Source organism: Myotis myotis, unplaced genomic scaffold (genome assembly GCF_014108235.1).
Source record: "Myotis myotis isolate mMyoMyo1 unplaced genomic scaffold, mMyoMyo1.p scaffold_m19_p_16, whole genome shotgun sequence".
Classification (NCBI taxonomy): domain Eukaryota; kingdom Metazoa; phylum Chordata; class Mammalia; order Chiroptera; family Vespertilionidae; genus Myotis; species Myotis myotis.
This window is the reverse complement of record NW_023416320.1, coordinates 3081052-3107021: the sequence shown is the minus strand read 5'-3', so window position 1 is coordinate 3107021 and position 25970 is coordinate 3081052. Positions and strand designations below refer to the sequence as shown.

The 25970-nt window shown below is 41.0% G+C and overlaps 1 protein-coding gene across 6 annotated transcripts in view; it reads left to right on the top strand.

The window, feature by feature from the left end:
* Positions 1-25673, top strand: part of PHF20L1 (PHD finger protein 20 like 1) — a 56440-nt gene extending 30767 nt beyond the window's left edge. For 5 of the 6 annotated variants that reach the window (XM_036337627.1, XM_036337623.1, XM_036337624.1 and 2 more), the window contains 13 exons: positions 3251-3333; positions 6781-7033; positions 9006-9194; positions 9457-9663; positions 14702-14758; positions 15912-16019; positions 16539-16703; positions 17314-17495; positions 18431-18530; positions 19772-19967; positions 20961-21327; positions 22561-22723; positions 23953-25673. In XM_036337627.1, the coding sequence (XP_036193520.1) occupies positions 3251-3333; positions 6781-7033; positions 9006-9194; positions 9457-9663; positions 14702-14758; positions 15912-16019; positions 16539-16703; positions 17314-17495; positions 18431-18530; positions 19772-19967; positions 20961-21327; positions 22561-22723; positions 23953-24095 (2213 nt within the window). In that variant the 3' untranslated portion in view covers positions 24096-25673. Of the gene's footprint in view, positions 1-3250; positions 3340-6780; positions 7034-9005; positions 9195-9456; positions 9664-14701; positions 14759-15911; positions 16020-16538; positions 16704-17313; positions 17496-18430; positions 18531-19771; positions 19968-20960; positions 21328-22560; positions 22724-23952 lie in introns of those variants that run through there. The other variant, XM_036337629.1, reaches the window with a different exon arrangement.
* The last annotated feature ends 297 nt before the right edge of the window (positions 25674-25970 follow it).

The window sequence follows — 25970 nt, the reverse complement described above, 5'->3', positions numbered from 1 at the left end:
TGGACCAGCCACTGGATACATTTAATTCATGTATTTATTTATTCACTCCTATTCTTTCCCATATATACACCCTCCAGAGATTCTAAACCTGATTTCTATGTAGGGAATGGTATAGGATGGCTTTTTTCGTAAGTTTCCAAATAAGTAGAACCTTGAAATGATGGTTGCACAGTGATAGATGTTTTTCTAGAGTTTTGCTTTTCATTGTGTAACGTGCCATATGGACACTTACAGACTTCATGTATTCTGATCTGGAATAGACAGTTTTACAGAAAGAATCAGGAGTCCAGACTTTCGGACAAAATTTCAAGCAAACTGCCAGCAAATTTGAATAGGTTTTAAAATACAGGTTGTCAGTAGAGTAGAAGAAATGTTAGCACTTGGTGTGTCTGTTTCTAATCGTTCTAGGAGTGCCTAGAAGTTCAGCCAGCTTAGATTTGTTTGGGCAACTTAAGGAATCTTACAAAGAGTTTAAAAAACCCAGAGGTTTGAATTGGCCAGTAATATGTTATTGATGATAATATCAGCAATATTTGATTCTATCTACCAGGAAGGATATTGGGTTTTGGAATCCTGGATGAAGCATGGGCCACACACTTAGAGAGCGCACTGCTCTCGCCCCTCCCTTTGCTGTTGCAGGGTCTCTGGTCTCTGCTGCTCATTCCTGGTGCAGCAAGAGACCAACCATGTGCTTTAGAGATGAAGTGCAGAGAACTGAGAAATTGTAACTTTGTGAGTTACAGTGTAGCATGATGTAGTTCTCATGAGTGTGTGATATTCTGCTTCTATTTGATATTTAAATTTCTTAAGCATTCATTTTGTTAAGATACTCTCTAGATACATTCTTCTGGGGGAGGCCCTATTAGTAATATGTTGATAATACACATCTACAAAGAACTAGAATTAATTTCATTTGTATCCGTGTCCTTCCAATTCTCATTTCCCGAGGAGATTGCATTTCTCCCCAGAACATTAGGGCCAGGTAACGGATTGTGGACTTCATCTCTGGCAGCAGTAGCCAGAGTCCTCTCCTCAAGCACAGATTTTATTTTTTGTCCCCTTTATTGTTTATAGCTGTAACTCTTTTGTAAGATGGCATGATATAAATATGAAAAACTTTTTATTGATCATATTTGAGACTTGAATTCACTAGATACCAAGTATTATATTTTCTAATCTAATCTTATATATTTTTTTATGAAGTGCCCCATTGCTTTCTGTAAGAACATTACAAAGCTTTATTTTTCCTTCACAAACCATTAAGTGGGAATTGCTTTTCATTAATTGGGTTTATAATATTGCAACTTCAATTCACAGAGTGGGACTGAATTATTTTGTTTTTCTAAACATGTAGTACCTTATTTTTAATTTTGTAGTTTGTGATCTAGTCCATCTATTGACAAGATTTAAAAAGGTATTCCCACCACTGGTATGAAAGGAAGCAAAATGTAAGATATATTTAAGAAATTGAGTAGCAGATATCTATCCTGTTTGACCAGCCCCTAGAAGAAGTAGTATAAGAACTCATGTCTCTAATTATTTCTATTTTTAGTATTATTGATTCTCAAAAATACTAGCTAGAGAAGAAACCCCTAGTGAATGTGGTTTTAAATGTTAAAGAACTACATCATGCTACATCTTTTTCAATCGCCTAAAAATATGTTCAGAAGTTACATTAATATAATTAGGATTGAATTTATGGTTCATAGACTATTTTTATAAAATTATTTATATATTATGTTTTCTCCCATTTAAATCTACACTTGATATTGTGTGAGACTTGAGCAAATGCTGTATGGTTTGTTATATCACACTGGATCAAATACCAGTTTTAACACCAATCATTGATGTAGCCACAACATAATTTTATATTTCGCCTTTTCTGTTTTAAAGTACAATTCTGAGTGCTAGATATTCAACTTTCCAATAAAAAAGGTGCTTTTTGCCTAGTTTAACACTTGGCTGCAGTATTACTTTAAGAATACAATTTTAAGCCAAAACCGGTTTGGCTTAGTGGATAGAGCGTCGGCCTCCGGACTGAAAGGTCCCAGGTTCGATTCCGGTCAAGGGCATGTACCTGGGTTGCGGGCACATCCCCAGTAGGAGATGTGCTGGAGGCAGCTGATCGATGTTTCTCTCTCATCGATGTTTCTAACTCTCTATCTCTCTCCCTTCCTCTCTGTAAAAAATCAATAAAATATATTAAAAAAAAAGAATACAATTTTAATATTTGAATTCTTACTTAGATTACTTAATATTTTGAGAGTTATCTGGAAAAGTCAAGAAATGTTGCCTTCTGGCTAACTTGAAATTATGTGACATTTGGGGGCATCTTTTTCCTCCTATTAAGTGTGCTGTAGACAGTTTCAGTAATATGTGGTATAATTGTAGTAAGTTTACTATTAGGTTTTTGATTGTTGCACATCCTTTGAAGCAAAGATTTTGTGTGGACAACTTTGAAGTGACACAGAAATGATTTTTGGTGACCTTTTGTGTATCTGGTGGCCATAGGCAAAAACAAATACACGCTTTTCATAAACTTGGCTTCCTTGAAGGTACTTGTCAAGTAAATGCCTTTAATTTATAAATTAAAAGCAGAGTTTCACTGTCTTTTTTTGTTTTTTTACAGAGAGGAAGGGAGAGGGATAGAGAGTTAGAAACATCGATGGGAGAGAAACATCGACCAGCTGCCTCCTGCACACCCCCCTACTGGGGATGTGCCTGCAACCCAGGTACATGCCCTTGACCGGAATTGAACCTGGGACTCTTCAGTCCGCAGGCCAACACTCTATCCAGTGAGCCAAACCGGTTAGGGCTCACTGTCTTTTAAAGTTAGTTATATTAACTCCAGTTAAAATATTCTGACTTCCAAAATTGAGATTTAGTGGTATGCATTGGAGAAAATTGGAATTCCAAAATTATTTGATCATTTGTAGAATGGGGCTGTAATATTTAGGTAAGTTCATATATCAAAGGAAGACATTTTCTACAGAATAAATGTATGTGTGTAGTGCTTTAAGGGTACCTTTAGGAGTGATATCTAAAACTAATTATGTAACCAACTTTCAAATTCTGATTCATTCCTTTGAGTCATTATTAAGGATGTTTGTATTTTTGACAGGTAAACTTTTGTGAATACTTCCTATATATTGAAAAGTATGGGGGATTTCACAACTGCTAAAATTTTGTAAAGTTAAGTAGGGTGAAAGCATTTTTTCTAATAAGCAATTTCTGTACAATTTTTCTCAAGGTTTGTTGGCATCCAAAGCTGTTGGGGTGGATGGTGCTGAAAAAAAGGAAGACTACAGTGAAACGGCTCCAATGCTGGAGCAGGTATGAAATGGTAGCATTTGATTTTTTTCAAGGTTCCCAACTGGAATGATCACGGAGCTATAATATCCACGTAATTGAAATTGCCCTTTCGGTCAGATATGAGAATAGGAAGCTAATTAATTGCTATATTTTTAACTCTGCCTTCTCTGAGGCGTACAAACTACAGACTTCACGTTTATTTTCTATAGACTGACATTAAAGCCTTTGTCTCCAACATTTGAAGGCCTGGAGACAGGCCTCCCAGGGTATAAGTTTCCAGCTGGATCCCTTTGACCAGCTTACAAAAAGACCCTTACACAAATACTTTCCATTTGTGAGTTAAAACAGGGTTTCGGACATCTAATAAAGCTTCTTTTGTAAGAAGTTTCTTTTATATTGTAACGATTGGTGTTGTTAGACTGACTATGTGTTTTACGAATTGATCAATGAGCCATACCTTTTTTGCTAGGATGTATATTTTAATAACTACAAAAAAAGAATTTTAAAAAACTATTATGGGTCTGTCTTTAAACCACCTAATAGAGGAATTTAAAAGTGAAGGTTGCGGTTGCTAGATTTCTGCCTTGGCTGCCTTCAGATCCCCACAGTCCCTGTTCATAATGACCTGCATGCTCCTACGTCCTCCAAGGGCTTAACTTCTTGGGCACTGTTAGACTGTCAGAACACAGTCATAGCCATAACTGGATCTCCTTGGTTCTCCTGGTTTAAAATCTGAGCCTTAATGTAGTTTTAATATGTCCTTTTTGTATTACTTTAATTTTCTTTATTAGTAGCCTAATAAAGAAGACTTTAAAATGAGTATCTTTTGCTCTTATTGTTCAGAAAAAGAATCCAAATTTAATTGATATTGTATTGAGTTTTTCAGGGTTATTTTAGGCCTGATTTGATAACAATGCATTGTTTTGGTGCCTCCATTAATGTTGTATTACATGAACAGTTTTTTAAATTGATTCATATGTCAGCAAATTACACCTTCTGATTTTCTGTGATCATCAAACGGTTAAGTCTTTGCCGTTATTGTCAGTATATCAACCAAATTTTAAGTGACTTTTTTTTACTGTGTATTACTATATTCAGCATCCCAATTATAACATCATTTTGTATTTTCACCACTGTTTATAGTGCAATAAATAAATTGCAATAAATCAGGGACTTGGGTAATAAAATGTTTCTGGAAAATTCATTACAATGTCAATCTTTCATTATGCACAGTCCTGCTGAGGTGAATGTGAAAATCTCTTATATGTGGAGGTTAGTCTAGAGGGCAGCGCCCATTTCAAAAGGAAGAACAGAAACCAACATTTTGAAATTGAGTAAAAAAAGAAAGAAAAATGGAGTGACTCGGCTGTTTCTGGTTGCATAACTTAAAAAATTTTAAGAGTTCTTGCCAGTTTTGTAACAAAGAGACCAATAATCATTAATGAGAACATTGTACATTGTTTAAGGTTTTTAAGGAACGTAATACTATTCCCTCATTTTTTAATTTGTTATTCAGGTTGGTTTCAATGTGAAAATATTTGGAACCAAATTCTTTTTATGCTGTTTGTCCTGCTTCAAAGTAAAAAAGCCGAGTTATAAAATTCTCAATTACGTCTTAGTTGGTATCAACAGCAGGCTAAAGGAGAGGCATTGATTCTCGCTAACCTCTGTTTTTCTAATGAGTAAAATAGTATCACAATGACATAAACTTATAACAGGCCTACAGTCAAAATTTACTATGCTAATAATGGGTTTATTTTATTTACATTAAAAACATTCAAACTCTGTGATCTTGAACCCCAATTCTCAGATTATTAATTACAGATTATTTAATTGTATTAGGGAATTGTTATGTTATATTTACTTTTGGATAAAACCTGCATTAGATGCATAATTAAGTAAGTTTTTAAAATGTTAATTTGTCCTTGTTTAGAAGTTAAGCACCTTATCAAGATACTAATTTAAGTTTTAAAATCTTGTTTTATAACTTTGTAACTCGAGAGTAATGGATGCTGTAGTGATGTCTCTCACATATGTGAAGATGAACAATAAAATTGTTTATTTACAAGTAATGGCTCTAATTACTTTTCTGGCAACACCTTTTATGATAAACTTAGGAACCCTTTCCATTTATGGAGTACCTTTGCAAATGATTCATGTGCACTTACACACATGTGTAATGAGTAAATTCAAGAGTAGAAATGATGACAAGTAAATGGGACACTTGACACCAGCCCTTTTATGTGGTTTGTCCACCATGCCATCTAGAGCATTCAAAGCTGTCCTACTTAATGCCAAATATACACTTTTTTCCACCAAAATGTGAGTGCCTTGTATTTTAATGGGAACAGAACGCTGTTTGGTCCCCAGCAATGATCTTTCATATTCTGGAAAACTGCAGACACAGGTCCGATGGTCATCCCTCACAAAAGACATGGAAGTTGAAAGTTTCTGAGGGACAAGTATATTGTTCAGAGTGCTAGCAACTTGATTTTTTATAGAGGCCTATCTGAGTGTAGATATTTAAAAAGTGTATCTTATATTCTCATAAGAATATCAAAATGAAATACAGTACAGCATTCTAACACCACAGATTACAAATCCATCCAATGTGCCTATTTTCTGTTATCAGTGGACACATTCACATACATTTTTACACAGGTAGGACATTGTATTGCCAAATAAAGAACTGACAAAGTTCCAATTCTTTTTTAAAAGTATCAGTTGGCAGGAAGAAGGTAAAAACTCTCATCTAAGAATGCGACGTATTTTGTTTTTAAATCCAATGTTTTTAACTTACACTTGGTTTTACTCCTTGGTTTTTTTTTGTTGTTGTTGGCTTGTTTTGTATTGTTTTTAGTCTTTTAACTCTGTACTGCTGGTGGCTTTGATTTCATGATGCATTATGCTTATGAAACTCTAGCTTTCAGCACTAAAATGAGTTAAAGATAATGTTTCGTTAATTTGATCATTGTTTTCCTGTTGAGATCTTTCTTTAAAGGGAAACTGTCCACTTAGACTTCTACATTCAACTTAATAAATAAAATTATAAGAAAACACCTGAAAGTCAAAGGTTTAAATGAATTTCTTTAATGCTCTAAGACATGAAAATGCTGTTTATGTACTTATTAATGTCATTGGGAATTATGGCTTCAAAAGATGTATATTTCAGTTTAATACTGAAAATATTTGTTCAGTAAGATCACATTTTTATATTCTGAGATTACGAATAATACATTTTTTAAAGCCAAATTTAGACAAAGTTGACAGCATCCCTTTAAAGACAACCTATTCAACTTTTAGTTAATAATTTGTGGGGTTCTTTTTGGTTTTTCATTTGTAATAGAAATGTTATATGTTGCTTAACAATGTTTTTGGATACTAAAGTTGCTTAACAGTCAAAATAGAGTGCAAGAACAAAAATGAAGAAACCAAAATAAAAATATCAATTTTTTATTATTTATTCAGGCGATTTCACCTAAACCTCAAAGTCAGAAAAAAAATGAAGCTGACATTATCAGTTCTGCCAACACTCAGAAACCTGCACTGTTATCCTCAACCTTGTCTTCAGGGAAGGCTCGCAGCAAGAAATGCAAACATGAATCTGGAGATCCTTCTGGGTGTCTAAAGCCCCCTAAATCACCACTTCCCCCAGAGTTAACCCAAGTCGAGGATCTGACGCTTGTATCTCAGCTCTCTTCTTCAGTGATAAATAAAACTAGTGAGCACAGATTTTTAAGAAATAGTTCCTTATCCTATAAGATACCTGGAAAACAGTTTGATTGTAGATATATTGTATTTCTATGAGGTTGCTTTTTAAACATTCAGACTTAAGTGGCTATGATAGGGAAGCTTGCAACTATTTCAGGGGCACAAACTGTAGACATTTCTGACGGATGTATTGTTCAGAGACTACTGCTGGTTGAGAAACCTTACCCTGTAATACCGCAAATTCCACTCTAGCTTGATCCTCTTCAACTAATAATCCAAGTACAACGAGAGGCCTGATTCATTACAAAAAACAACATAGAAGACCCATGGCCAGTCTTTTTCCTGAAGTCCTAAGACTGTTCTTATGGATAGATGTAGTTGTCCCCACTTTCAGGGTCCCCGTCTGCAGTTCATTTTGTTCATTCTTATTCTAGTAGTTAGAGTGCAAATTTCAGTTATTACTAATGAAAGAAGAGTAGTTTTTGATCTTATTTTTAAAGGTTTTATTGTTCTAATACCATTAATCGTTCAAGAGTTAATTTAGCCTTTTTAAAAATAGCCTTTCAACACGGGTTTGTCTGTAGGTACGGCATTTGTGCTGACTCTTGCTCATATGAGTTTGGTATTAGAAGTTAGAAAAATATGAAAACCAGTTAACCTGGGAAGTCACTTGGTAAAAGACTATTTCCAATGAATTAGTTCCCTGATTAGTAAATGAGCATTACGTGCTTCCTTTTGGATTCTTCTGCATCGTATCTTCTGCAATAATTGAAAATGTTGGCATTGAGAAGACTTTTTTCAACCAAATACATTAATCTCCTCTTCCATTCAGTTGCCATATTTTCTACTAAGCCACATTTATCCATTTTTTACACTTTTTTGTTTTGATTTTGTTCTTTTTAATAAATGGGTAGAAAGGATGGGAACAGAAAAAAAATGTTTCCTCATTATAGCATTTAGCATGAAATAATGTTAGTAGTTGCAACAATGTCACATGACATTAAGTATTTCATTTTGAAATTGTTTTGTATTTTGGTATTATAACCACAATGTGGCAGCAATTGAATTTTATTAAATTATCACCTTTTTTATTTCAATTTTTGTAAAATTACTTTTAAATACCCAAAGCATCAACCTCTTTAGACCACTTATTTCCTCATAAATTAATGTGACTGTACTGGCCTTATGTAATCCTGCCTGTTGGAAATAACCAAGCATTTACATGCCATATCAAAGGAAGAAAATTAAAGGCTACAAAAAGGAATTTTCAAACTTGTGTTATTTAGCTAGAAGATGCTTGCTTATATGACTCACCAAGTTATTAAAAACAAAACACAGGAGGGCAAGAGTAGGGTCATTTTCTTTTAAAATCTTGATTATTTGCCCATAAGAGGTATTAAAGCTCTGTTCAATTTTTTTTAATGAATCAGGCCCAAATATATGCTTATAAAAATCCATTTAGGGGAATGAGGGTGGGATGAAATTATTTACATTTTTTTTTTTTTTTACTTTGGCAAGTAAAGTAAAGCACTAACTACGATGCATGTCAGATATTTGTCACCCATGCCCCTGCCTCTTTTCCCCCATAGAGTTTCTATTTCTAGATTTGTAATGTAGCAGAAGGGATATATATTTTTTAATCTTTGGCTGTACAGAGACGATTTTCCCAAAGGAAAAATGGCAACTAACACGACAATCTACAATTAGAGAATTAACTGTAGTCTGTCCTGTGGGGACGCTACCTGAAATTTATGTTCCCTGTTCTCTTCTTTTGATACTAGTAGGCTTTGCTTTTAGAAGTTGTGATGAACTCTTTGTGAGGGCACACTTTTTGCCTTTGATTACCTTCGGAACATGCCGTTCCTTGTGGATACCTTACAACATCAGAGGGCAGTATATAATGCCTTTTCCCACTTACCTCAAATATTATAAGATGAACCCGGCATGTGTGTGCTTCGTGAACATTGAAGGTTTTTTTCTAGGTTCTCCACAGTGTGTGAGCCCCCCTAGGCCTTCCAAGCATAGCGAGCGGAGGAGAAGATCGCAGCGCTTGGCCACCTTGCCCGTGCCTGATGGTTCAGGAGAAAAGGTGTCTCCTCCCGCTCCAGCCACTGATGGCAGAGTCGTCTCCGTCAGTGCTCAGAGTCAGCAGGCGACCTCAGTACCAGAGGGTAATGTATATTGATTTCCTACAGAGCCACACGTAAAGGAAGATAAAGTACTAAGAGACAAAGACTTAAAATATGAAGAAGCTTCTGCTTCTTCCTTCTTACATCTTTGGGACTTTTAAGAACTTCGTGTATTCTACAAATAGTTACGGAGTGCTTCCTTGTGCCAGGCACTGTTTAGCTCACGTAACATTTAAATCCTCGTGGATTGAACTGAGCCAGTTTATCGGTGTTAATGTTCTATCACATTCTGTATTTTGTCTAGTGCCTGATGTTGCACATTTGTCACTTGAGAAGCTGGGACCCTGTCTCCCTCTTGACTTAAGTCGTGGTTTGGAAGTCACAGCACCGCTAGCTCCAGATCCCTCTTACCATAATGAGTGTGCCAGGGCAGACAAGGAAGATACGCAGATGCTCACAAATCCTTCTTCCAAAGCAGTACCTGATGGAAGAGGAGCCCCGACAGCCTCAGGTAACAGTTCATTTTATGAGCAACTAGGCTTGCATTTATAGGCTGTAAACATTGGCATATGTAATTCTCTTAAAAAACACTTTTATGTAATGTCTGTGGGAGATAGGGTCTCTCTCTCTGTTTAAAGTTCTTTTGTGCCATCATATGCTATCATATGCCCTGGACATATTTCTTACTTTGTCACTTTAATCTGCTTCTCCCTGCCTCTCTCGCTTTCTTCTTCTTTCTAATTTTAATTTCCTTTAAATTTTTCAATTACAGTTGACATTCAATTTTATATTAGTTTCAGGTGTACAGAATAGTGATTAGACATTTATATAACTTATGAAGCAATACCCACTGTAAGTCTAGTACTTACCTGGCACCATGCATAAATATTACAATATCATTGACTATATACCCCCTATGTTGTACTTTACATTCCCATGACTGCTTTGTAATTGCCAATTGGAACTTCGAATCCCTTCACCTTTTTAACTCCCTCCTAACCCCCCTCCACTGGCAATCATCAGTTCTCTATGAGTGTGTTTCTGTTTTATTTATTCATTTATTTTGTTTTTTAGATTTCCACTATTACTAAAATCATATGGTATTTGTCTTCTCTGACTGATTTATTTCAATTAACATAATACCCTCCAGGTCTGTTCATGTAGTGCAGATGGTAAGATTTTATTTTTTATGGCTGAGTATATTTCATTGTATGTATGTACCACATCTTTATACAGTCATCTATACAGTGGGCACTTGGGTCTTGTTTTCTTATCTATTCAGCCGCCCAGTGTCTTTTGATTGGATCATTTAATCCATTTACATTTAAAGTAATTATTGATAGGAATGTAGTTATTTTCATTTTATTATTCCTATTTTTAATTTTTATTTTTCTTCTTAAATAAATACCTTTACAATTTCCTATAATACTGGTTTGATGGTGATGGACTCCATCTGCTTTTTCTTATTTGGGAAGCTCTTTATCTTTCTTTCAATTCTAAAACATAGCTTTGCTGAGTAGAGTAATCTTGGTGGCAGGTCCTTGCTTTTCATCACTTGGAATATTCCTTGCCAGGTCCTCTGGCTACAAAGTTTCTGTTGGCCAATCAGCCGGAGGTCTTAGGAATTTGTTTCTGTACATAACCAACTGCTTTTTTCCTGCTGCTTGGTCTTTAACCTTTGGCATTTTAACTATGATGTGTCTTGGTGTGGACCTCATTGTGTTCAGTGGTGCAGTCGCCCTAGTCACCTGAGTTGCTGCTCCAGGGTGTTCCTTGTGTGGGTTGTGTGCCCTAGTTGAGCCTTGATTGCTGTTGGCACATCGTGGGTGACATTGACCCTCAGGCTGACTGGCGGTGAGGACTGGCTGTGACTCTAGCTAGTGTGCAGGGGCTGGCCCCATGGAGTGGATTTACTTTAGCAGGACTCTGGTGCCTGAGGAGTCTACCCTTTGGGCGTGTCCTTTGTGGAGCTAAATGGGGGGTGATCTAAAGCAGGCCACTGGGTGTGTTGCTTCTGGGGCCTGGTCCCCCCCAACTGCCCTCCCCTGCAGGCCTGGTCCCCCCCAACTGCCCTCTCTGCAGGCCTGGTTGCCCCCAGTTGCCCTCCCCTGCTGGCCTGGTCACCCCTAACTGCCCTCCCCTGGTGGCTTCATCTCCCACAACTGCCCTCCCCTGCCGGCCATCTTGTGGCTGTAGGCGCCGCCATCTTTGAGGGTGTGGCAGTCTATTAGTATATTCCCTCCTTATTGGCTATGGGCGCTGCCATCTTTGAGGGTGGTGCAGTCAATTAGCATATTCCCTCCTTATTGGCTGTGGGGCACTGCCATCTTTGAGGGAGGGGCAGTCAATTAGCATATTCCCTCTTTATTAGATAGGGTAATAAAAGGGTAACATGCAAATAGGCCAAACAGCAGAACAACTGAACAACCAATCAAAGCATAATATGCTAATGATATGCTAAGGCTGCTCAACTGCTTGCTATGATGTGCACTGACCACCAAGGGGCAGATGGTCAGTCTGATCAACCAGTTGCTATGACGTTCACTGACCACCAGGGGGCAGATGCTCCAACTGCTGGGTTAGCTTGCTGCTGGGATCTGGCTGATTGGGACTGAGTGAGATGGGCCGGATACTCCCTAGAGCCCTCCCACGGTCCCTCCCTGGCCCAATCGTGCACTGGTGGGGTCTCTAAGCCTGGCCTGCGCCCTCTCACAATCCAGGACCCTCAGGGGATGTTGGAGAGCCAGTTTCAGCCTGATCCCATAGGCCACTCCCCTTGGGAGGGCACCTGATGCAGGGCTCATGGCTGGCAAGTGCTGCTGTGGCAGCGCGAGCCTCTCCTGATCGGGACTGATTGGGTGCGAGCCTGCAGCAGGCACATTCAGGTGGCGTTGGACTGCGGGTTTCAGCCTGATCCCTGCAGGCCACCCAGAGGGACCCCACCCGTGCACAGATTCGTGCACCGAGCCTCTAGTATCTATATAGATACATTAATAAGACAGAAAGATAAACCAGTATACATAGCTCTGCAATAACTAAGAGGTGTGTTAGCCAGCTTAAATGTCCTGAAATGTCGAAGTAGTGATTGTGCATGCACATCCTTGATTCAGGTGCTTTAGCTTCTAATTGGAGTATTGACCTCATCTTTTTTTTTTCAGAATGTCTTACAAATTTGTGGAAATATGCCTAATTACCATTGGGGTGTGGTTCTTGTTTCTCTGATGGTTAAAATGTACTGGGATGGAGGAAAGGCATAGTAACTCTTCTACTTTTTAAGTATTATAAGTAACTGTTTGAGAAAGAGTAGTAGGACCGTTTTCTAGAAAAGTGAAAGGGAGAGAGGAGTGTAGGTTTGTAATACAATGAATTCGTAAATTTGTTGAAAAGTGAGGATCTTTTGCGTATGGGTGATGGCTGGTGATTTAGTTGTTTAAATCAAGGCTATGCATGGTTTTAAATGCTAATGACTGAAAGTCCATTTATTAGAGGTTTGAACACAGTGTTTGAATGCAGGGTAGGAGGAATTCGAATTTATTTCTATTACCCCTTTCATTTTTTATTTTTTAATGGAAGTAATGGAATTCAGGTCACATTCTAATTGGACACCTTTTGATTAAAAACCCTGTGAGCCGTGTGACTTGCATGAAAACCTCAATGATTTGCATGCTGTCCTGACCTGTGTTCTGAGCAGCGGTTCATAACCGGTTTGTTTTCCAAGTACCTGAGGGATCTCGCACGTTGCAGCCCATAAAGGCAGCCCTCTCAGTAGTTCCTTCTCTTTGAACCAGCCCAGGGGATGCCATCCCTGCTCCACCTTTCACCCCAGAGGCGATGCTTCAGAGAACCAGGGGCTGCAGGCACTGGCGTGATCCAGGGCTGCTTCTGCAGGTGTCTGCGACCAGGGGGCTTAGCAAGCACAGCCCTTGTGGTTTGCACTGCACATGCCTCGTCAACTTTAAGAAGACTGCATCAAAGTTGTAGAATTTTCATGGTGTTGTTATTAGTAGTCAGCAAACAGTAATTAGTGAAAGGAAGTGATGCATTTGTTCAACAGTCTTGGTAATAAGGAAATTTAATTGTATTTCTCTTAGCTCTAATGACCGTTTTATTTTTTGTCATGGAGATCGTCAATATTCTGACTTAATATGAAACTTAACTTTTTAGAGCTTTATTAACTTAATTCAAGTTGAGTGGTATTTTTATATTTTTATTGTGTTAAATTAAATTATATAAAACTAGAGGCCCGCCGATGCATGAAATTCGTGTAAGAGTAGGCCTTCCTTCCCCTGGCTGCCGGCCCTGGCTTCCCTCTGGCACCTGGGACCCGGGCTTTCCTCTGGCCACTGGCAGGCATCCAGGACCCGGGCTTCCCTCACAGCCCTGACTTCGTCTGGAAGGTTGTCCGGAAGGACATCTGGTCTAATTAGCATATTATGCTTTTATTATTATAGATAGTTGAAGATAAAATGCTAGCTTTTTTGATACTGTATTGAAATTATTCAAAAATAGAAGAACTTGTAAGTAATGATGTTAAAGCCTGATTCACTGAACTGAAATTGTGTTTTAAATGCACTGTTGTACTTTTCTTAGATTGATCCAGACACATGTAAGCACTGGGAATGGTTGACTGTGAGTTAGAAGCTTGAGTAAATGTGTCTGTGTTTGCTACAATTATTGGGGTGCACTATTGGTTTAAATGTATTTTGAACAATTAGTAAAACTGAAATGTCATTAAGGTTGAATATTTTTATGTGTCAATAAGCCTTTGTCTTTACATTTAGATAAAGACCAAAAACAATTTGTACAATAATTCCACTTTGGCTTTTATCATTATGTAACACCACATTTATGATTACATTCAAAGACAGGTTTGTAGGCAACGGAGTTTAAATATTAGTTGAAAATTTCATATAGGTTGTTGAAAACCAGTATGCTTTAATATAAGTTTACTGTTCCTGGATGAGCTGACTAGTACTTATGTCAGAACTGCCACGGAAGCAGAGATGCCACATGGACCTGCCACAGGCGCATTTCAGCATCTGAATTGCCCAAGGCTGGGCCGCAGTGGATCTCCACTGATTGCCTCGTGCAGTTAGCTTATCATATTTCTTTATATTTAGACCCATAGTTATTCTAGAAATGACGTAGACTCCAATGATTACCCCACCACAGAGGAGGGGGTGGTCTAAGCATATTACACACTTTACACATAGTCCTGGCAACAACACAGAGTAGATACTCTGGTTCCTGTTAGGCAGGTAAGGAGCTGAAGTGCAGAGACTGGATGAATTGCTCCAGGCCAGAAGCTAACAGTGGAACCAGGAGTTTAGTCTGGTAGTCTGAGGAGCAAAAATCACCCTTAACTTACCAGTTCTTCAAAGTAAGAAGTCCTGTGTTTTTGTTACTAGTTCAGGCACTAAAATCATGGAGACCTCCAGGGGAAAAGAGTCTTATGTAGAGTTCTTGGTGATCAGTTGTAATTTAAAACACTGTTTTATACTTTTAACCCTCTCTGACTAAACTTACGTATTTTCCCCCTAAACCTGCAGGAATATCGAAAACAGAAAAAAAAGTGAAATTGGAAGAAAAAAGCTCCACAGCATTTGGTATGAACAGAAAGTAAAATCTTTACGCAAAAGACTAAATGGCTTGGCAGTGGGGGGACTTGGTCTGTCCCTGGCTCTTTCCCCGGTAGTGCTCCTTAAGGCGTGAGCGATGTCTGGGCCTTTACTGGTGGTGTTCATCTCCAGGTGCAGGATGTCTTTCATGCATATCTTACAGATTGTGTGTATTTTTGTCAATGGACTTTAAGGCTTTCTCAGAACTGTGTGTTTAAACATCTTTAAAGCTGTGGCTATTTAAAAATAAGCTGCCATTGAATATTGTTGATACTTTGAAATTAAATAGTCATTTTTCCCAGGCTATCTTCTTTAAACTACCATATAAAAAAGTTACTAAGTTTTGTGCTGTCTTTTCTAGCAGCTGTGCTATAATGTCTGAAAGCTTTGGGATAATGATGACAGTCTTAAATACTCTACAGTCTAGCTACTGGGTTGTGGTCACTGAGAGTTGATTAAACCTGGATGGTAAATCGCAGACTAACCCTTTCTGAGTTGGAACAGTAGTTGAATATCTGTGATGGATTAATTTTAAATAAAATATTCTAGGATACTGCTTTAACTTCCATTTATTTTCTTTAAAGTACACGATTGGGTAAAAGGAAATTTTAGGAAAAATAAGTTTAATGAAATACATTTTTTTGTGTGTTTTTAGTTTTCATTCTTGTACACACTGGGGAAGTATTGAAGACTGAAGGAATTATTTATGGGTTGGTTTAATCTCTCTTATTTTTCCAAAGTAAAGAGATCATCAAGTTTTCTTTAATCTTCTAATATATTTTTATTAAATCATCCATGGAAATGCTGAGTCTCCTCAGATGGTCTGAAATTGCGGAGCTTATTTCTTGCCACATCAGGAAGCTGAGTTATATTCCTCGTTTAAAGATGTTAACTACTGTCTGTGTTAACTTCAAGGTGTCAGGAGTTGGGATTCTCAGCACTGCTAATGAAGACCCCCTCTTATAGTCCAATAAGCTCATCAGGAGCTCCAGACTCAGGACAGGAACAGTTTAATTGAACCCATCACTCTGGGCAGGTGACTGGAATAGCTGATTCAAACGTAAATGCTGCTTTTAGGTTAACCACAAAGGAACCACTCAGGAGCAGGCTGATTCCTGACTCACTCTCTCTTGTCATTTAGGTAAGAGAAAAGAAAAGGATAAAGAAAGGAGAGAGAAGAGAGACAAAGATCACTACAAACCAAAACAGAAGAAGAAGAAGAAAAAGAAAAAGAAATCTAAGCAGCATGGTAAGTATATTAAAATGGCGGTTGCCTTTTTTTTTTTTTTTTTCAACTTTTCTCTCTTCTTTTACCAAAATGGAGGTAGGACAAGATCCCTATGTGGATGCGAACTGAGAAGTTCCTGTAGCTTTCCTTTGTCCAGATAATTTTGAAAATAGGAGCTAGGTTTATAAATTAAGCAGTTTGTAAATTAATCTTTGCAACAGTTGGAGACTTCCATTCCCACCTTATGGCGGACTAGATAACCTGACAGGCACCCTTGAGCGGACTGAAGGAGTTATTCTCAATCTAGAATCTCATAGTGCCTTGATTCAGCTTTCAGAAAACAGTGAGAAAACCAGTGATAGTCTATTGGGTAGCCTGCCAAACCCAGGTAATGAGACGCAGAATCATCTAGCGAGGCGTGGGTGGGAAGAGGAAGTGGTGGTGTGATCATTATGTGTCTGAAACCTGATGTCATTACCTTTATAGTACCTCTTCCCGATTACTGGGCACTACTGTTCCTTTGTGTGTCTTGTATTGCAGACTATTCAGACTATGAAGACAGCTCCCTAGAATTTCTAGAAAGGTGCTGCTCCCCGCTGACTCGGCCTTCGGGGCCCTCCCTGGCTCTGCGCAGCATGTTTACGGAGAAGAACACCACGTATCAGTACCCCAGGGCGATTCTGTCAGTGGATCTCAGCGGTGAAAGTATGTGAACTAATGCTTAAAACAAGTCTCAGGTTCTGAAAATGTAGATCTGAGGGTAGAACATTCTTTATTGAAGGCCTGTCTGAGCACAGTTTGAAAAGTTCTATAAACTAAATGGAAATGTCAGCATTGGAAGTTTGAGCTACTTTTTAAAGCATATAAAGTAAAATTGACTTTATACTTAGTAGTAGGTCAAATGGTAGGAAGAAACTATTAGTTTCTATCATATTCTGCTTTTCTGCAGGTGTTTTTACATCTATTTTCATATTCTTCACTACCAGCTTATAAAGTAGCTTTTCTGATCCACATTGCATAGGTAGACAGGCAGAGACTTGTAAATCAAGCAGTTTTTTGGGTTAGTTGGTGTTAGAATTAAAACTCCAACCAAGGTTGATCTTAACTCCAAAGATCATGCTTTTTCTCCAAATGTTTATATTAGTCTTAAAAATGGACTTTGAATTCTTTTGTAAAAGAATTTGAGAGAGAGGAAGGAAAAGAGAGAGGAACACATCAGTGTACGAGAAAAAGCATTGCTCGCTCAGTGTGTAGTAGCGTGATCCCGTCCCATGGAACTGGAAGCCTGTGCTGAGATCCCTTTCTGTGTGTCTAGACTTGACCGACGTGGAGTTCCTAGATGACTCTTCCACAGAGAGCTTGCTTCTGAGTGGGGATGAGTACAATCAGGACTTCGACTCCACCAACTTTGAGGAATCTCAGGATGAAGACGATGCTCTTAATGAAATCGTGCGATGCATTTGTGAAATGGACGAGGAGAATGGCTTCATGATCCAGGTGAGCTGCCTTCCCCGCGGGAAGAGAGTGAGTTCAGGGCTCCTCAGTGCAGCACACTTCTGTGTTCTCTCCTCACGGTGCTGCGGGAGGCAGCACACTTCTGTGTTCTCTCCTCACGGTGCTGCGGGAGGCAGAGGTGTCTAACACAGCGTGATGTGCACGTGCAGCAGTAGTGACTGGGACGCCTCTTCCCCAGAGAAGAGACTTTCTTAGACAGACTCTCCCCCTTTGCCAGGGTGTTTAGTGCGCGGCCCTCAAGCTGCCATTCATTTCAGGAGCCATTCAGATGGGTGAGCATCCACACTGACGGTGGACCTAGCCCTTCTCTTGCTGGTCTGCATCCCTGCTGTGATCTACAGTGTGTGTCTCCCTTCACCAGGCAGCCGTGGAAACAAACTCCCGCTGGCCCTCAAGATTAGAGGACAGATGGCCTCTCCCTGCGGGCAGAGCATCTTTAAGAGAAAGGGGAGGCATAGCACACGTTTTGTGATGACACGGGAGATTTGGAGATGTTAGTTCAGGAATAAAAATAGTAATCTCCTTTTTGCTCCCCCTTTTCAGTAGTTTTCTCACATAAGAAAACTACAGATTTACAGTTGGTACTTTAAGAGATTATTGTTACAGGCATTGCTGTAAACTTGCCTTTAAAAATTTTTTTCTGCACTTTAATAAGCTATTTTTAAGAGTTTAAAACATGTAATTACCTAAAAATCAGTGGAAAATAGATGAGAGAAATAGGTTTATGACTTTTTAACGAATCAAGTAATTTATCAGAGCACATTTTAATGGGTGCAACCAGAGGAAGTTCCCGATATAGTTGACTGTTTCCAAAATGAGATTCGTGTTCAGCGCTCACTGGCTTTGCTGTGTGGAGGAGGGCTGCGGGAGGGCCCCTGTGGGTGGCGGGCCCGCATGATGGCTCCTCTGTCCCGCAGTGTGATGAGTGTCTGTGCTGGCAGCACAGCGTGTGCCTGGGGCTGCTGGAGGAGAGCATCCCGGAGCAGTACACCTGCTACGTCTGCCGCGACCCTCCCGGTAAGACACCCACCCACGACGCCCCACACTCCCCACATCCACAGGTCTTGTGATGAATCCACAGGGAGACAGCTGCACAGGACGCTGCTCCTTCCTTGCCACTCAGACTCTGCTTCTATATAAGATTTTCAAGTAGTTTGTATATGAATGACTTAGGCAAAGACATTTCTATAAGTTCATCCACATGGTACTGCCGTGCTGAAAGGGCGGTTCACCTTTTTCCTGGAGCAGAACATGCCCCTTCCTGTGCTCCTGGGCACTGCTTCTAAGCAGGCTACGCCTGGCTCTCAAGTGGAGGCTGCCCTGGTTTTGTCACGTTCCTCGTAGAGCTATACACCCAACCACTTTCAGAGCAGATGGGATCTCAGATGATCACATGTGGTCCCTTTATTTCATGATGAGGCAGCTTGGGCACAGAAGGTGGAATCCTTGGGCACAAGGACAGACTAGACGTGGCTGGACTGAGATGCAGACCTGCTCCCCCGGAGCCGCTGGGTGCTGTCCACAGAGGCCTTCCTCCTTCGGGCTCTCAGAGGAGCACTTCTGCTCTGTCTGTGCTCTCTGTTTCCGAGGCAGAAGCGCACTGCATGCTTCAAAAGGAGGCTAATGAATTGTTTTCATGTCTATCAAAAAAATGCAGTAAGTGAAGCAGCAAGCGGACATGAATGCAGACATTTGTCCATTCATTCAGCAGCATTTACACATGCCTTCTGTCTGTGAGGCACCGGGGAGAGGTCAGCTGACTGATTCTAATGACACCTCCTCTTCCTTATAGTGCAGTGGGGACACAGACACACAACTAATAGTGGGGTATAGTTCCTGTGGACATCAAGAGTACAGGATTATGTAGGGTTCTGCAGGTCTCAGCCATGGGGAGGGGTCCCTAGTCCTTGTCTAGGACTCTCTCTCGCGTCCAGGTCACAACAGGTGAGTGAGCAACAGGTGTCCCTGTCTCATTTCTGTCCGGCCCTCAGCCTTTTCAGAGGGCAGATGGCAGATGTTGCAAAGTGGAAAGCAGTGCACGCCAGGGTCCCTCCGCTGGGCCCTCTGCGGCCGCCACTCCTAATGGAGCCTGTCCTCAGGGGGCAGGGAGTCCTCCCGGGCCCGCCCTCAGAGCCCCGTGCCCTTTGCAGTGCGTCTTCACTCTGGAGCTCGCCCTGCTCACTGAGGATGTTAGGGTGGCAGCTGAACAGACACCTGGGCGTGGGACCCTTGGTGATGAATGCCTGCTCCCTCTACAGGGCAGAGGTGGAGCGCCAAGTACCGCCACGACAAGGACTGGCTGAACAATGGGAGGATGTGCGGGCTGTCGTTCGTGAAGGAGAATTATTCTCACCTTAATGCCAAAAAGATCGTGTCCACACACCACCTGCTTGCTGACGTCTACGGTGTCACGGAGGTCCTGCACGGCCTGCAGCTGAAGATCGGCATCCTCAAGTGAGTCGCTGACCGGGCTGGCCCTGTTTAGTGGAAAGCCTAATGCAGACCACACCGCGTGGCCTTGTGAAGGTTCAGACCAGCAGAAGGCAGAATCGTTACTGAATAAATTGTAACTTAAAAAGAGGAGAGATTAATAACGTCTTGGAAGTGGTTACGTGGACAGTACCTATCAAAGTAAAGATGTGCATATAGTACTCAGCAGGTCCATAGCTAGAACGTTGTCTGGCTGACACATTCCCACCTGTGTGTAAAGATACACACGCCTGTCCGTGGGGAGTTGGCTGGGTGATTAGACCATGTACAGTGGTACTGCTTAGCTGCTAGGCTGAAAATAAGGAAACCTGTAGGTACTGACATGCAGGATGGTCAGGCATGTGACATTCGAGGAAGGTAGATGGTGAGAGCTCTGCGTGTGTAAGAAGAGAAGGTGCACGCTGGGCTGTTTTGAAAGAATTCTGTGTGTGCAGGAAAAGCCTGGGGGACTGCACCTTGGGTACATGGGAGTGTATGGCAAGGGTTTCACTCTGTCCACAGTCGTAGTCAGAAGATTTCATCCTGGGCAAGTATCACTTTGTGATTGAATAAAGATTTTAAAATATGCTCACATAAAAGTTTTTCATATCATACAATGCAAAAATAGTATAGTGAAAATCCTGTAGAAAAAGAAGTCCATATATTAACATAATTAAATTCATTGTTACTTTTCCCCCTGAGTACTATTTCTATCAAATTGTGAGAATTCAAATTTTGGGTGAAATACTGGGGCAGATCAACCTACAGAATATCGTTGCTTCTGTCCTGAGTTCCGACCTCCTCCTAACCCGGTTCCCTAGTTGGTGAGCCGGGAGTCAGGCGGCCTGAGGCAGGCACTCCGCGCACAGAAGGCAGCATCACCAGGCTAGTTGTGTCATTCTGATGGTGAAACTTAGGCATTGTGCTTGTTGCTAGGTTTGTTTTTTTTTAATTGCTGTTTCTCCACTTTGTTTTAAGGAATAAACACCATCCTGACCTTCATCTCTGGGCCTGTTCTGGGAAGCGGAAAGACCAAGATCAAGTCGTTGCAGGGGCAGAGAAAAAAGTAATAGTGCAAGACACAGTTACTCCTGAAGAAAAGAAACACCACGTGCAGAACCACAAGGAGCCACCCCGGGCGCCCCCGAAAGTGGAAGGAACCTACATAACCAGCGAGCACAGCTACCAGAAGCCGCCGAGCTCCGGCCCGGACTGCAGAGCTCTTGCGGACCCCGGGAGCTCCGAGGAGGATGAGGTCAGCAGTTGTGAGGAAGAACAGGAACTGTACCTGAGGGAGAGACGCCGTGCGCAGTGCCCGGGGAGAGAAGATGGGGCGCCTGCACAGGTAGGGCTAGTCCCCGTGTCTGTGATGGAGCATGTGCTAGGTCAGCAAAGGGAAAGAAAATGCCACCTGAGTCCCAGAGCTCGCTTACAGTTCCGAGGTCGCAGTGCCTCCTGAGGGGAAAGACAAGTTTTGCTTTCTCTACAAGAAAACTCGGGCCTTTTGGACACTTAATTATCCCCGAATTCAGAATTGTACTATTTCAGTAAACTTTGGCCCTAACAAAAGTTTCAGTTTTATAAGCACATCTAGATATCCACAAAAACATGAACCACATTTTATTCCAAATGGAAATGTCTGTGTGAGAACACGGACATGCACATGGGTGTGTGTATATTTTAATAGAATTTGTCTTTTTTATGTGTAAGATAAAGGGTGGCACTTTAATCCTCTTTTTAAAAATGTTAGCATATTTGTATAGACATATCAGCTCCATTATGCGGTAAGTTGAATTCCTAGAGCTCTGTGTCCAGTGAACGTCTATAAACCTTCTATTCACGGGCGTTGTCTGGGATGTGCCTTCATCTTTACAAAATCTAGTTTTAATTCGCAATGCCACTTTCAAGTTAGTGCTTCATTGTCTGGCTCCCTTTATCAAGTAATCACCATAAATACATATTTGACTGAATTTGGGAAGCTTGTGTTTCATAAAACTTGTGCTAAATTATGTTGTCAAATTAATATCCCGATTGTGAAATGGGTTATTTCTGAGTTCAGGTTTGGTGTGTGTGCACCAAGCAGTTTGCACTTAAGTTTTTAAGAGTTTTCTCTTTCCCTTGCCTCATTGATTTCACTGCATCAGTCCAGTCCCGCCTGCAGTTAATTAGACTTTATACTGGTCTTTGCCAACTTTCTTGATTTTTCCATCATTGCTTTTTGCTGGCCATCTGTGTGTGTCATCAGTTAAGATGAATTGAGGGAGGGGTCAGTCTGAATTAGCTGGACATTCTAATTATAGACTGTCATTAGCGAGTTCATTTGTTTATCGAGTTTTAGCACCTTTGATTCTGTGTAGCACTGTGCTGCTAGGCATTGTGGGGAGATGGAGCAGACATGTCTGCTCTTATGGACCATCAGCTGTCATTTGATTATGGGCTAGAATTCCTTAAGAATAGTCTAGGAGTTTGATTGGATTTCGCTGATCTTTGTGGGTGATGAGGTTTTTAATGTATCTTTTTCTTTATGATGGTGCATTACATCCAACTCTTTGTTTTTTTCAATGGTGTTTTGGTGAAGAATCCAGCTGAAAAGAATATGGTATTTGTTTATAATGATAAAAAGGGCTCTGAAGACCCAGGAGACGCACATCTGCAGTGGCAGCTCAACCTCCTTACGCACATCGAGAACGTGCAGAATGAAGTCACCAGCAGGATGGATCTCATAGAAAAAGAAGTTGATGGTAATTTAAGGAAGAACTAAAATGCAGTTACTACAATGTGTAATTATGAAGACGTTGTTTTAGGCTTTTTTGTTGTTAACCCTCATTTGAGAATATTCTTCTATTTTTTTTTAAGAGAATAGAAGGGAGAGTGAGAGACAGAGAAAGAGATAGAGAGGAACATTGATGTGAGAGAGGGCCCGCCACTGAGGTACATGCCCTTTGACCGGAATCGAACCCAGGACCCTGCAGGCCTTGGGCTGATGCTCTAATCACTGAGAGCTAGAGCTATTTAAAGCTTTTTAAATTGTGGGGTGGAGACTGCAGGTGCTGGCCATGCCGAGGGGGCTCCCTCGATCCCTCTACATGTGCTTACACAGCTGGCGTGGGCAGTCTCCAAGCTTGGGACAATGTGACTGCATAATCTTAGGGTTTGTGTTCTGTTTTTTTTCAGGTGGATATTTATGAAATATTGCCCTGTGCCTGCTCACAGTAACTATTCATTTAGGCTTAAACTGTCTCTACTTCATTTTAAGGGAAACTCAGCTACTCTAATCAGAAGTTCGTTTTTAACAAAGAAAAGAAGATGGCAATTTCTGTGTCCTTTTCAATTCTATGTTGTCATTACTTTTTAAAAACACATAAACATACTAAGCGTCCAGGCAGAATGCAATGAATTTGCATTCTACAATTTTTATTAAGAATAATAATAAGGGAAAGCGTCACATTTTCTTTTTTCTCTCTATTCCATGAGAGAGTAAAAAGAGACATTCAAGATGGAGGTAATTTGCCCTAGCCGGTTTTGCTCAGTGGATAGAGCATCCGCCTGGGGACTGAAGGGTCCAGGGTTCGATTCTGGTCAAGGACACATGCTTGAGTTGCAGGCTCCTCCCCAGATGGGGACATGCAGGAAGCAGCCAATCAGTGATTCTCTCCCATCATTGATGTTTCTACCTCTCTCTCCCTCTCCCTCTCCCTCTCTTTCTGAAATCAAAAATATATTTTTATAAAAAAATAGTTAATTTAAACATATATAAAGAGAAAAATTACCTAAAATTGCAGTAGTTTAAGCTTACCAAGAGAGACATGAGCCCTTGTGGGGTAAGATATAAAGGCTGCTAAGTGGCTGTGCATATTGGCCTTCCTCGAAAAGGGAAGTGAACCGTCTCCATCACGTTTGCAGCCTTCTCATGATACCAGTTTTGGCTGTTCTTCTAGTTGCATTCACATGTGTTGGTTCTCTCTTTCAGTTCTGGAGAGCTGGCTGGATTTCACAGGGGAGCTGGAGCCGCCCGACCCTCTCACAAGATTGCCCCAACTGAAGCGCCACCTCAAGCAGCTGCTGATGGACATGGGCAAGGTGCAGCAGATAGCCACGCTGTGCTCCGTATGACGCTGCGCTCCCTGTGACCGCCAAGCCTGGGGGAGAGGGCGGGGCGCTCTCCAGTGGGGTGGTGTTCACTGCCCACGTGGCTGCTGGGTAGATAGTAACAGCGCAGGGCTGTTTGGTCACTTCCTGATTTGTGACATCATAGCCTGGCACCTTGAAAAGGGACTGGAGAACAACTTTATCAAGGATGCTAATGTGAAAATCAATTTATGAGCAAGCTACAATGATATTGCCAAGATCAGTGGAAGTGGAATGGGCTCTACTGAGGGAATTGAATGGGCAGGGTTTTTGAGTAGTTGATTACATAAAACTCAAGACACCGTAGAAAGAGATATGGTGTATCTATATAGTTTACAGTAGGAAGATCTTTGTTTATAAACCAGCATTTGGCCAAAAAAAAAAAAAAATGTAGAGGAAACCCAAGTTCTGTAAGTTGCCGTGAGAGCTGTCTTCTCTGCAGTTGACCCAGCTGCCTGGAAACAGAGTGTTTCTACTTTTAAGGATCATGAGCTGTTTCTTAGGTGAGGAATGCCCTTGATCGGAAAACTGACGGGAGGACAGGTGTGGAGTTCGCACCTCACTCCAATGGACTTCTAAAGGCAAACACCAGGGAACTGGAGTTTATTGCGGGCACTAAGCTCATTGAAAACAAAAGGGTTGCAGAAGGGTCCGTGTGCCAAATGCGGATGATGAGGCTGCAAGGAGGATTTTAGGTGTCATGGGGGTTGCCCCCCAAGTCTTACAGGTGCCATCAGGCCTTCGGAAGCGTGCATGCCACTGCCCTGTCTGTGACACATACAGGCGATTGCAGCGTGCAGGCTTCGCACCGACTCATCCGACTGCTCAGTGTTTCCTTCAGAAAAGCAACGGGAATACCCTCAGCGGGACGAGGCAGGGAGCGACCGGACGGCCTGGCAGGGGCTCCCGACTGCTGGTAGTGGGATCCTGGAGAAGCTGCGTTTCTGAAGATGAATTTTATTTTTAAAAAACACATGCGCACTCAGAACTTTTCACTTTGATCACAGATGGACCCGTTTCGGAAACCAAAGGCAACTAAGTTGCTGTGTCAGCTCTTGCTGGGCTCCGAGCCCGGTCCCGCCTGCAGTGCTCTGTGCGCCTGCACTTGCTCGCGCAGGGATGCGGCCGCGTGGACGCTTGTTTGAAGAAAACCCTCGGCGTACATATGTACATAGCCCACACATATTTATATCTACGCATATCTAGTTTTATTACCATAGACTATAAGGATTGGTGGTTAACATGAAATGTTACCTTTTAACAGACTGTTTTTAAAAATTAAATATGTATGTACAGGTTTTGAAACTCTTTTAAAAAGGGGGGGAAAGGCTGTTCAGAGGAGGCTGTTTGATGACATGACACTTGAATATTTTATGCCTTGTTCTGTGGATCAGTTCTCGCGGTCTGTATACGTGCATTCAGAACTGAGAGACAGGAAACTTGAATTTATCTTTGATAAGAATTCATGCCACTGTACATTCAGATGTTATTTAAATTTGCAAACACACTGTTCTATATGTAAGGTACTGTATGTAAAACACTTTATTAAAACGATTCCACATACCTGGCGGCTCCCGCTCGCCTCTTTGCGGCCTGTGTTTTGATGTGAAGATGAGAAGAACGTGCGGCGCAGTCATTAGCACTGTCTTGCCCTTGAGGTTCTGAGCCTGACACAGGCGCCAAGTCCAGCAGACAACACAGTCCTGGGTGTCCCTGTGACAGTAGCTTCATCAGACCCACTGAGGTGGCAGCTTCCATAGAGGTGACACTGTGGAGAGTTGCTTAAACTTGCATATTAAAGTAAAAATAACGTGCCCGTATTCCATGTGTGGAGTAAATTTGCGAATGTATTTCAAGATT